General features: G+C 41.8%; 1 protein-coding gene across 1 annotated transcript; it reads right to left on the bottom strand.

The window, feature by feature from the left end:
• Positions 1-851: 851 nt before the first annotated feature.
• LOC140988593 (uncharacterized) lies at positions 852-1,914 on the bottom strand. The gene is made up of 4 exons (XM_073457608.1): positions 1,493-1,914; positions 1,353-1,397; positions 1,215-1,277; positions 852-1,083 (listed from the first exon to the last, which is right to left on the bottom strand). The coding sequence occupies exons 1-3, from the start codon at positions 1,828-1,830 to the stop codon at positions 1,220-1,222; spliced, it is 441 nt and encodes a 146-aa protein (XP_073313709.1). The 5' UTR covers positions 1,831-1,914; the 3' UTR covers positions 852-1,083; positions 1,215-1,219.
• Between the last annotated feature and the right edge of the window lie 11,194 nt (positions 1,915-13,108).

Genomic DNA, 13,108 nt, shown 5'->3' with positions numbered 1-13,108 from the left:
ACAATAGAGTCAATAAATTTCTTAGCTAACCGTTGGCTTAGGGTTTAGGGACATCTACTTTAACAAGTCTCAAGCTCAACCAACATTTATCCTTATTTTGGGTGGCTGATTCGACTAAGAACATGTTTAGAATATATGGTAACATTCCTAATGAGCTTCATGATTTTACGTTGAGAGATAGACCTCATGGTAATTATATATTCAAAGACTTTATCTATGCAGCTTACGTGAGTATACATATAAAATAAATGTCATAATTGGATAAAACTGTAAAACTTTATTAAAGTAAATATATTTTTTTACATTAGAGTCAATAAAATCTAAGACACAAGTTGGCTCGCTGGAAACCTACTCTATCAGTGCTTTGCTTTCAAAAAAAAGAAAGAAACATTATTCCTAAATATTTGATATTCGAGGACACCTTTTTTTTTTAGTGATTTGAAGACACCTTTTGAGCACCACTATTGAAATGTAAGCTAAAATTTATGTATGGGTTGAAGCTTTTGGTTTAGGAAAAGACCAAAGATTAAACATTTACTCATCATTTGCGTTTCATTTTTTGGTTTACGAGACTTACTTGAGTTTCTAGAATATCGATCTTCCTGCACTGACGGAAGTTGAAAAAACATCTATTGTATTATTAACCAGCAAGTATAAATAATGTCGTGTCTATTACCCGTACGTCCTCAATTGGGAAAAATTCACAAATATCACATGTTGAGTTTTTATTGGTGTAACTCATGTTGAATTAGACTTGTGATTGATTAATCAGTGATTTTTTTTTTCTCATCAATTGGCCTATGGTTCAACTTCTCCGCCGGTGCCAGCTCATGATTTGAAAAGAGAAAAGATGAGTTGCCAACAAAATAACTACTAAAATACAAGGCGAGCAAGCATAAATGCATGGAACAAACTATCAATACTTAATTAGTAAGGGTTTATAATTTGTTTCTGGATACTCTTACTCATTTTACAAGTCATAAACTACCTGCCGCCAGCAAGAACTCATCCTCGCTATTTCGATTTTCTTTTCATCAGCATCTCACCGGCTGCCGGAGGTAGATGACGAGTGTTGTGTATCATCTGTTGTAAAAAAAATTGTATTGGATTTCTATAATTCATGACGATGGTGATCATATCTCACAGAAATTGAAATGTTTTTTTAATGGTTTTCCTATGCAAATGGTAAATGAAAAATGATGCATTATTCATACCTTGCTTAGGGTCCGTCGTCACCATCTCCAATCAAGTTACAGATATCAGAGCATTCTCCCAAACTGCAAATCACCCGATTTTTAATTTACTTCGAAAAGGATATAGTTATACTTACTCACTAATTTATGATAAATTACCAATATTTCCTGCTCCGGAATCCATCCTTGAAAACGACAAGAGGTCTGTACGCAAAAGTAATTGAAAAATTTTCTAATTCCTTTTCCGGCCCAGCTGGTTAAAATTAAAAAAACCAACAAAAAGATCCACTAATAATCACCTTCTGATATTCAGAGGGCCTTCTCCAGGAGATCCAAAGCCACCCTGAATGCAAGTGCCGACGCATTTAATTGTGCAAGTCTCTGCTTTCCTCGACCTGGGTCGTTGGATTCTGACACTCTTCTTGCAGTCTTGCTGTTCGAGGACACATTCGCTTGATAAAGTTTGCGGCACATTTGATAGAGTCTCATCTCCAATTGCTCCAGATAACAGCAATGCAGCGGTAGCAGCTGCAGCAATGGTGGCGCGTTTATGAGCTGGAGAAATGGGATTCTGTGTTTGTCTTGCTTTGGTTAATAATATCATGGAGCATCTGGTGGTCGCTCCACTGAGCAGCATTATCTCGTGGACGAACTGTTCTATCCGATCAGAAATGTTTCCTTTTGTTGATTCCGAGCCTCCCAATGTTGGTTGGTGGCTAATTTAGATGACAATTAATTAAATAATTAAAAATAACAATATTATTGACTTGGGGTGAAATTCTCACCATGTAGTATTTTTTAAATTTTCACTTGCGATTCTCTTAATTTTGATGTATACACACGCACACAAACAATTACATATCCTTTTGATGGTGGTGGTATTGAATTGAGTGTTGGAGATTTAACAAGATTAAATCTATAAATCATGCGATTGAATCTATATCAAAATAGGTCAAAAATTCATGTCAAATTATCATAAAATATAATAACAATAAACGCGTACCAGAATCCATTGATTGATCTACCGTTGTAGTTAAGGATCTTCCAAGGCAACATAGAAGTGACCACTTATTCTTGTCTCGGATGAGAGAATGAGGGAGATTTAGAATATGTGTACCGTGTATATTTTGTGTTATTCTCTGTACCTCGGGGACCATAACTTTATATAACCTTAGCAGTCTTCGATCCATCATAGAAAATTTAATTGGGTTGAGTTTCTACACATAAGATGGACCGTACAAATTTATTTAATATTTTGGAAACTCATAATTAATTAGATCACCTTATTGAGTCATTTATTAGATAGTTTGTTCATGTACAATTAATTAAATTATGTGAGCTCACAAAATGGTTCCAACAATCTCCCACTTGGGTCACATAAATTATTCGGATATTGTACCTACAAAAACTAGATTGAGCTCTTGCTATCTAAACCAAAATATTCTTTAACAATATGGTCTATCAATTATATTAATATTGAACTAAAGCAGTCATCGTTACCTTTCAAATTACTAGACCCATCAATGATCACAATATCAGTATAATCAGTAACATAGATCAAGTATGAATGTATAACATGGAAATACATAAATGTGATCCAAGAATAAAACCTTCATTTCCAAATGGTGTACATAATGACTCAAAGAGTCCAATAACAAACTTTCAACCAAATGCTAAACCGCAATGATATTCATCACTTTATTTTAGAGTAATTCAAATAAATCTTAGTTTGTACAAAAACTTAAATCATGTAAAATGAATCAATGCTCAAGCCGAATACAAACTCCCACTTTACATACATATAATCTATATGGACAACACTAATGTGTGTCACAATGTGTCTCACATGCCCATAAACATCTTGGGTGGCCAACCCATGAAAAACACATCTGCAATTATAGAGTTTGCAATAACATGCTCAATTGACATACAGCCACTCTGAATTATTTTCTTCTAACTAGAAACTTCATATCAATATATTTTGAAATGCTTAAGTTGTTCTTTAATATAATATAGTGATTTTATTATCACAATTGATCCTCAATGGTTTTTTAAAACAATGATCATTGCTGGTGATAAAATTCTGCAACTTTATTCGGAGTCCAAATATCCAACTATTTCCAAATATAAGATCTCCGATATGTGAGCATAAAATCCTTAGTTCATTTTATGTACCGCATAACCCGATTAATGATCCAATGCCATGTTTCTTAAATATATGTCTAACATTCCAATGATGTACACAATATCCAAATGATGTTACTATACATCCGAATGAAATTACCACATGATCAAATTTATACTACCACATATGTAAACATAAACATCAATATATTTTTCTCAATGTTGCACGCCGCGTACATTGCACGCCGCGGATAGTTGTATTAACGGCGTACATATGCACGCCGTGTGATAGGATCGATTAACGTAACAAGAGTGTTTAGAAAGGGGGAGTTGAATAAACACTCTCAATTAAAACTGATCTTTTTGAGTTTTGAGTTCAGTTATGTGAGAAACTGATTCTCGGGATCTTGCTGGTCAATGACAATCAGTTAAACTGAAGTAGTTGCGGAAAGTAACTGACTGAAAGATAGAATACAAAACTGAAATAAAATACACAAGGATTGTTTCTGGATGTTCGGAGATTTCAATTACTCCTACGTCACCCCTTCTATCTCAAGGATAGGATTTTCACTAAAAGACTTTGATTGAATACAAGATTTGTACTGACCCACTTCAGTTTGGACTTATCACTGCCAAAAACTGAAACTCTTAGTATTACAAAATGTTCTCAGTGCGTAACTGATCTTAGCACTATCGAATTTAACGATTATTACAAAGTGCTAGTGAGCTCAAATTGTAGCCTTGACTAGTACGAATAAATCAAGTAAGGGTGAGCAAAGATTTTGACAGAATAACAGCACGCTTTGAATAGAGTGATCTATGTCTTCTTTTTTCAGCTGTTCTTCTGTCATATTTATAAGCTTCCCTTCCAACGGTAAATTGAGATATGTTTGAATCTTTGTATCCGTTGATTGCCACTTCATCATTCATTGGGCATTGTTTGCTTCATTTATTATAATGCGGCGTCTTAATTGCTTTAGCCGAAATGCGTTGTTCTAAGCTGTATTAATTGAAGTGCGGCGTTTCATATTCAGTTGCAATCTGCTATGTCTCTTTGTCGGTTGAATGTTCTTTCCCGAGACATGTTTAGTTGAAGGAAGCATACGGCTGAATATATCAGCTGATCGGTTTCCAACTGATCAGTTTTCTTTATTAGATATGTTGATTTCAGTTGTTAAGTCCAGTTGCTGAATATAATTGCGCGTATCAGTTGGTTGATCAGTTTGTCAAACTCCAGAATTTAGAGTTTGGTTCCTATTTTGTCAAACGCCGGAATTTCGTTTCCAACAACAACTGATCAGTTTTCTTTATTAGATCTGCTAATTTCAGTTGTTAAGTCCAGTTGTTGAATATAATTGCGCATATCAGTTGGTTGATCAGTTTGTCAAATTCCAGAATTTAGAGTTTGGTTCATATTTTGTCAAAAGCCGGAATTTCGTTTCCATCAATTTTCCCCTTTATGGTGTTTGACAAAACTAAGTAAATAATAACTGATCATCTGAAAACATTGTAGATAAAAATAAGAGGTTGATCTTGATCAGCTGAATAATAATCCAAACAAATACAAGATAGACTTGTAGAGATTTTTCTTCAACGAGAAAATTTCTTCTGTTGTTCTAGAATCTCTTTGATTTCTTCCCCTTTTTTGTCAAACAACTCCATCTTCAAGGATAATCGTCGAACATCTGTTGATAGAAAGTTGACAGAGTTGGATACGTTTTAAACAGTAGAGGTTAGAGCGATTTGAAGTACATCTATCTTTCTTTGATACGAGTGTCTCCACAGTATCAACTCTTTTGCTGATAGAGTCTTTAGTCACTGAGAGACTCTTAACCAAACCTCTGTTCTTCTGAATATCATCCACTGTTCGAGAGAGAGATGTTAAAGCATCTTGAATTGTTGTCAGTTTCTGATAGTTGAATTTTTCAGAATGTTCAAGTTTCAGAGAATGCTCTAATTGAGTATGCTGAATCTTGTATACATGATTGATCATTTCAATCATATGCTGCTGAATTTCCCTAATTTCTTCAAGGACTTTATCAAGATCTGTAGAAAAATGAGGCGGAGACTGACAAGACGTTCCTGGTTCCGTTGAGACTTGATCAAAGACCACCATGGTCTTATCAGATATCATCGTTTCAGAAACAGTCTGTGCTGGGACATCTGTTTCAGTTACTGCTACTTGGACTGTAGGAGGTGAAGATTGCTGATGATCAGCAGAGATACTTTCCTGCTGAATAAGAGAGACTGCAGGATCTTCAGTTGATTGATCATGAGCTGATGCATCTTCTTGAAAATCAGCTGAGACTTGAGCTGGCTCACCATTTGGCGATGGGCTAGCCACCACTGTTTGATCCTCTGTTTCTGAAACAACAGACTGAACTGATACTTCTGTTGAGATAGGAACCTCTTGAGCGATTTGATCAGTTGAGTGATCAACTTCTTCAGAAATGGGTTCCCTCATAAGAGATTCTTTCGCCACTGCTTGAATAATTTCATCAATGTTGGCAAAAGTCAGCTCAGCTTCAGAGTACATCTGATGTTCCACAGCACATGATTGTGGCACATCCTGAACAGGTTTTTCAGCAACTGGTTGTGGAGATGGCTCTGTCTGCTGGGAGGAGAGTGTATCTTCTTTTGCTTTTGAGCTGGAGGATTTTTCAGGGAGAACCAATTCCTGATCCTGTTCCCAAAATCTGATTTCCATTTGTAGGCCACTAAGATCTGTGTAAAATAGGGTTTAGGGGTTAGGGTTTAGGGTTTGGGGTTTGGGGTTTGGGGTTTGGGGTTAGGGTTTAGGGTTTAGGGGTTTAGGGTTTAGGGTTTTAGGGTTTAGGGTTTAGGGTTTGGGGTTTTTTTTTTTAGGTACAAGCACCGCCGGAAGCGGGAGGGTTAGGCAGACCCCCACCTGTATATAACATAAAACCAACAATACAAGAGAACACCTTAAGAGAGGATGATGAAACCAAACCTCTCTAAAGGCTAGTCATACAACATAGAAACATAGACCTAGGGTGGCAAATACACGAGCCAAAAGCTAATCCCTAAGTGAAATGCATAATACAAAATAACACCTAAGCACATCGCTAGAGACATAAAAACATATCGAAACATATGTAAACAGTAATGATCTAGCTCAGAAATAGTTGCAAAATACCACCGATGGTACCCATCTCTGAACTGTCTGTCAATGTAAGGCCAATCTGAAAAGAACCACATAATCCGAGATCGATCAGCAGAGAATCTCCAAGACCCAAAAAGAGAGTGATAACAGTCTGAGCTCATAATGTCTGAAGTGAAATCATGAATCGCATGACTAGGGGAAAAGAGACAACCAAGAGAGAAAATCCCGATCAACCAATGCATGCAGCAGAATATATCACAGAGTAGTCTCAACATGATTGGAGCCCCGGGCCAGAGAAACCAAAGAGATATATCATCCAGAGCCACCACAACACTCGGCAAGTCTATGTAAACAGTAATGATCCAGCTCAGAAGTAGGTTCAAAAGACGACCGATGGTACCCATCTCTGAACTGTCTGTCAATGTAATGCCAAACTGAAAAGCACATCCTAATCCGAGATCGATCAGCTGAGCTCATTATGTCAGAAGTGAAAGCATGAATCGCATGACGGTGACTCAGATAAAAGAGACAACCAAGAGAGAACATCCAGAGCCACCAAAGCACGCAGCAAAATATATAACAGAGAAGTCTCAACATGTATGAATCCCCAGACCTAATAAACCAATGATAGAGATCATCCAGAGCCACCACAACACTCGATAAATCAAAGAGAAAAAACGGCGGGCAAGGAGAAGCCTGCAGATAACTCCCGCCAGAGAACAGGAGTGGACCAAAGAAAAGCACCAACTGAGAAGGTACTCGAGCCCACCCAAATCCAAAGTAAGAAAGCATAAAGGGTGCAAGTGTCTGGACCCACTCGCACACACAAGTCAAAATGGGAGAAGACCAACCACCCAAAAAACAATACCTGCAAAGGAAATAATGCATATATAGAAATACAAGAAATGGATCCAAAAAAAGGAAGGGGCTGCAAAAAGCTAAGAACATCTGTATCGAAGGTAGGGAAGCCCGGAGATATCCGAACGGGTCAGGATGGAAATGTGCCTGGGAAGGGAAGGACCTAACTCTAAGGTATAAACCCTAAGGGTATGAGCCCTCGCCGCCAATGCATCCGCCACCGAATTTCCTTCCCGTAAAATATGAGAGAAATGAACAGCCCTCCCCCTCAAAAGAACTAGAATCCGGGTGACTGTATGATGAAGATCCCAATGGCACCGACGAGAACGAAGGATCTGAAGAGATATCTGAGAATCAGTCTCAACCCAAAGGGGAAAAAGACCAAGATCAGAACAGATAAGAAGGCCCGTGCTTTGAAACATCTTTTGGACTTCTTGCATCATTATGAGAATTGCTCGGGGCAGTTGGTGCATGCTGTTAAAAGCTCTGTGATATTGCCTCCGAGGTGCTCTGCGCATCTCCGCTCTCGGATTTTGCGCATCACCAGGTTTGCTGAGGGTGTCAAACCCCGGTTCCCAGAAATGCGCCCGACCAAAGCAAAGCGAAAAGAAGCAGAGAGTGAGGAAATAACCTGATCCGAGAAGAATAGACCTTGAATGCCATCACGAACTGTCGGAGCAGGCATCTCCTCCATCGAGTCAAGAGCAAAACTCTGAGTCGGCGAAGTTGGAGAGGACCGACGCAAAATATCCCGAAAGGAAACCGTAGGAGGAACAGAACGCGCAGAAACAACCTCCGGAGCAATTGGAGCAGCTGAATCACTTTTAAAAACAAATGATACTGCCGAGTTGACTCAGCCGATTTGAGGAGAAGACTCAACTGAGTCAACTCGGACCGCCGGCACCGGAGCAGCACCGTCGACCGGCGAAGACATGGAGACCCCAGAACCGGCCAAAGAGGGGTTGAACTCGGATGGACTCGGGTCAAACATGGAGGAAATCAACGATGAACTCGGATTCAACCCACGAATTTGGGCGTTTTTTTTGGCAATGAATTAGCAACAATTGAAGACATGGGACGATTACCCATCACTTGAGGAGTAGAATGACCAAAGGAATTGAAATTTGAAGCGGCACCGACGGCAGAATCAACGACGAAAGGCGGCGCATCTAGGGTAATAGGAGGCGCATTTGTAGATCTAAAATTCCGGCTACTACCGGCGGGTTCAATGAACGGGGGTTGAGGCAAAAGAAGCGCCTTGTCCTCGGGATTCCAGATCGGGGCTTTGATCGGAGAAATTTGGGGTGAGTCGGCCGGAATCGAGAATTGAAGGGACGGCGAAACAGTGAACAGTGTTTGCGTGACTTCGCCGGTCGATTTGGGGTAGCAACCAGACTCCGATGAAGCTGAAATTTTGACACAAGAAGCGCCTGGAGTAGACGATTCCAACGGTACCATTATTGAGGCCGGACGATGGACGGTGACCGGGGCGATTCCATTCGCCGGAAATTGCGCAGATTTCGGATATTCAGACGTGAAATTGACCTGGCAAACGTGCTCCGATGAACCTGAAATTTTTACAGTAGCTTCGTCTCGTCGAGGCGCATCTGGTGGTATCATTGGCAGGCCGGAAACCGGCGCCGACATAGAGGCGATTTTTGGGCGATTTTTGGCTTATTTTTTGACACTATTCACTGTAGAGAAAAATTTTTTGGGGCGAATGGGTTAGGGTTTAGGGTTTAGGGTTTTTTTTTTATTTATTTTTTTTTTCCAGAATAAAATTTATTTAAGCACAAATAAAACCTAACGGAGGGGGACTAGACCAAGACCTCCGTAAAGGCTATGCCATCATCACATCCAAACATAAAAACGACATACTACAACAGGGCAACCCAAATACAACATAACAAGAAGCCAACAAACCAGTGGGTGCCCTGGAATACATCAAGAGAAATAAAACAAAAGGATGGGCAAGGAGAACTCTGTAGTGAACGCCCACCACCTCAAGCCAAGCAATATCAACCGGATTCAGGAGGACGCCCGTAGGGCAAACTCGACCGAAGCGCCTTATTACGGTAATACCGTCGCTGCTGAGAGCGCGTACGTCCAGGGAGAGGTAAAGATAAACACTCAGTCGGAGAAGAAGCCACGACACCGGTCACACCGCCATCACTACCCAAATCAAACGCCAATGAAGGCAATGGTTTAGAAGCAGGGGTACCCACAGACAAAGCAATAGAAACTGGAGGATCACCCACAAATTCCTGAATAGNGGGCGGGGTTTTGCACCACCAGAAGAATCACCAAGACCAGATTCAGAAGGAAGATCCTGCAATATCTCATAATAATTCTTCGTCGAAATAGGCCTAGTCGGATCTTTCCTCAGAACAGGACGACGTCGTGGACGCTTAGAAACATTCCCGATAAAATCAGTATCACCGGACGGTGGCTGATCAGACGTAACACCCTGAGATGGCTGACTAGGAGTCTGAAGTGGGGAATCCAATACAACACCCTTACCATGAGGACGTGGACCCTGGTGCCCCTGATCAAAAGACTGAGGTGCTTGATCAGCCGGACGCTGAGGCCCACGCCGCCTCGGCCTAAACGGGTTAACATTCCTAGAACAAAAATCAATCGAATGACCCAGCATCTTACAGTTAGAGCAAAAATGGGGAACTTTCTCGTAAATCACATCAACAATCTGACTATGATCACCCCATCCTACCCAAATCTTCTCTTTACGAGGCTGAAGCACATCAAGCTCAACACAGATCGAGCAAAAGAACCCCGAGAACCCTCAGCTGTAATCTCATCAACCTTCACTGGATTATCATAAAGGTGCAAGGGCAAATCAGGAAAACGAACCCAAACAGGAGCAATAGAAGAGTCCTCCTCTTATTTGAACTCTGGGGTCCATTTAGAAAATCGTATCACCACAGTCCTAATAGAAATATCAGGCCTCTCCCAAAATTTTAAATAATCCTCCTCACAAGAAAGAGTAAGAACCAAATACCCACGAGGAAGAAATTTAACAGTGTGGGATTCCAGCAAACCACAGCAGGAAATAGCAGAAATAATATCCGAATTCGGTGTCAAACCCCGGTTCCCAGAAACTCTCCCGACAAAAGAAAAACGAAAAGGAACAGAGAGGGAAAAAATAACCTGGTCCGGGAATAAAATACCGGTAATTCCATCATGAACAGTCGGAGCAGGTACCTCTTCCATCTGATCAACAACATCGGCAAAACTATGAGCCTGAGAAGACGGAGACGGACGACACAAAATATCCCGAAATGAAATCGTAGGAGGGATAGAACGCGCAGAAACCACCGGATCAATAGGAGGAATTGGACACAATGAAGGTACTGCCGAGTCAACCGGGTTGAGTTGACTCGGTGACTCGGTTGAGTCAACCAGCGAGTCAACGGCCGGTGACTGACCGAGGGCAGGCGACGATAAGTGGATCTCAGAACCGGTGATCAAACTTACAGAATCGGATGGGACGTGCACCGATTTGGCATGAAGGACACTTGAACTCGGCCGCAACTCGCCAATTTGGGCGTTTCCGATCGGCGGCCGTAAACATGCAATTGATGATGGTGAAATATTACCCATGACCTGAGGAAGATATCCTGAAGAGGAATTGCACAAAGGAGCCCGGACGCCGGCGCAATTGACGGAAGAATGCTGCGCGGCGAGGGTTTCAGGCGGCGTGGGAGTAGATCTGAAATTACCGGTGAATGTGAACGACTCAGGCAACGGGCCATGAACCAAATTGTTCGACTGAGTATGGGCATTCCAGATCGGGGCTTGTATCGGAGAAACGACACCGGAGCTGGCCGGAATCGAGCAAAACGCGGACGGGTCTGGCGTGAACAGTGCAGACGGAAATTTGATGTTAAAATCGGGAGGGCAAATCAACTCCGAATGACTTGAAATTTTCACAGTAGCCTCGCCTTGACGAGACGAATCCAACGGTGTGTCATTTGTAAAATTTGGAATTGAACTCGCCGGAGCCGTTACTGTAGCCGGAATTTGCGGATTTTCGGGCATGAAATTGACGGGGCAAACGACCTCCGAATGGACTGAAATTTTAGTATGTTGCTCACCTGGAAGAGGCGCTTCAGGTGCACCGGCAAACCGGCTGGGAACCGGCGGTGATCGGCCGGCCCTACTGGCGGCAATATTTGAGGCGAAAATTTGGTATTTTTTGTTCACTATTCACGAAAGAGAAAATTTTTTGGGGGCAAATGGTTTAGGGTTTAGGGTTTTTTTTTTTTTTTAATAAAATTTTTATTTTTATACAACAAAAGAGCAGTACAAACAAAACCTTATGGGAGGGGGACTAGACCAAGACCTCCACATAAAAGGCTATACAATCATAACATCAAAACAGAAGTAAAGACATACTACGACAGAGCAACCCGATATGCAGTCAACAGCGGGTGCCCCAGAATACATCAAGCAAAATAAAACACAACGATGGGCAAGGAGAATTCTGCAGTGAACGCCCATCACAGATCGCCCAAAAAAGGCGGAAAACTAGATCAACCTGAATCAGGCGGTCGCCCACAAGGTAACCCCACCTGACTCTTCTGAGTCCTATAAAATCTGCGCATCTGTGAGCGCGTGCGACCTGGGAGTGGCAAGGACTGACAGGCAGGAGAAGGAAGAAGAGCCAAATCAGCCACTCGAGGACCACTCCCAAGATCAATCGGTAACGGAATAATGGGACCAGAAGCTTTAGAAACTACCATATGTGCCGGAGCAGTGGAAAAAAGCATCGGGTCTATCACCACTGGAACAACATCAACCGGAGAAGTGCTAGCCCCAGAACTAGACCCCTGAGCATCATCTGCAATAACGGAAGTAACAACCACTGAAATATCTGGAGGAGTAGGCATCTGAGGCACCACAACCTCGGGCTCAATAAGGACATCCTCTACAATAGCCTCAAAGACAGGAGAAGAAGACGGAGGGCGTGACGGGGAGCAGCCAGCAGAATCTCCACCTTGAAAAGAATCTACTGGAATAGAGTGTAGAACTTCAAAAGAGTTACTCAAAGGAGGAGCCTGAGGAGGAACCTGACCAGAAACCGGGCGACGCCGACGTCGCTGCTGAGTCCATCCTGGCTCAGCACTCCCAGAACCTGGAACACTGGTAGGAACCGAACCATGCGGAACACCCTGAGGCTGACCTGAAGACCCTGGATCAGAAGCCGAAGAAGTTTGAGGCCGCTTCCCCTGAGCCTTAGAACGGTCACCAGAAGGACTGTAACCGGAACGAGAGCAGCGCTGCACAGAATGACCTAACACCTGACACTTAGTGCAAAAGAAGGGGACTTTTTCATAAACGACCCCTAAAACCTGTCTGTGATTGCCCCACCCAACCCAGATCTGATCCGGACGAGGTTGCAAAACATGAAGCTCAACGCAAATGCGAGCAAAAGAACCACGAGAACCATCCGCTGTAATCTCATCCACCATAACAGGGTTCCCTAAAAGCTTACCGATCTGGAAAAGACACTGCTTGTCATATAAATGCAGAGGTAAATCAGGAATCCAAACCCAAATCAGAGTAATCGAAGACTCAGACTCAAACTTAAACTCCGGTGTCCATTTGAAAAAACGAATCGAAACTGTCCCAATAGAAACCAACTTCTGAGACCCTAATTTCAGATAATCTCCCTCAACAGAAAAAATAATAACCAAAAAGCCCCGAGGAAGAAATTTAACAGTAAACGAGCCCATGAAGCCATAATGAGAAAAAGCAGCCAGGATAGCACTATTTGGTGTAACACCCCGAT

Source organism: Primulina huaijiensis, chromosome 11, assembly GCF_012295235.1.
Source record: "Primulina huaijiensis isolate GDHJ02 chromosome 11, ASM1229523v2, whole genome shotgun sequence".
Taxonomy (NCBI): Eukaryota; Viridiplantae; Streptophyta; class Magnoliopsida; order Lamiales; family Gesneriaceae; genus Primulina; species Primulina huaijiensis.
Note: the sequence above shows the minus strand (reverse complement) of the source record. Positions and strands in the feature narration are given on the sequence as shown.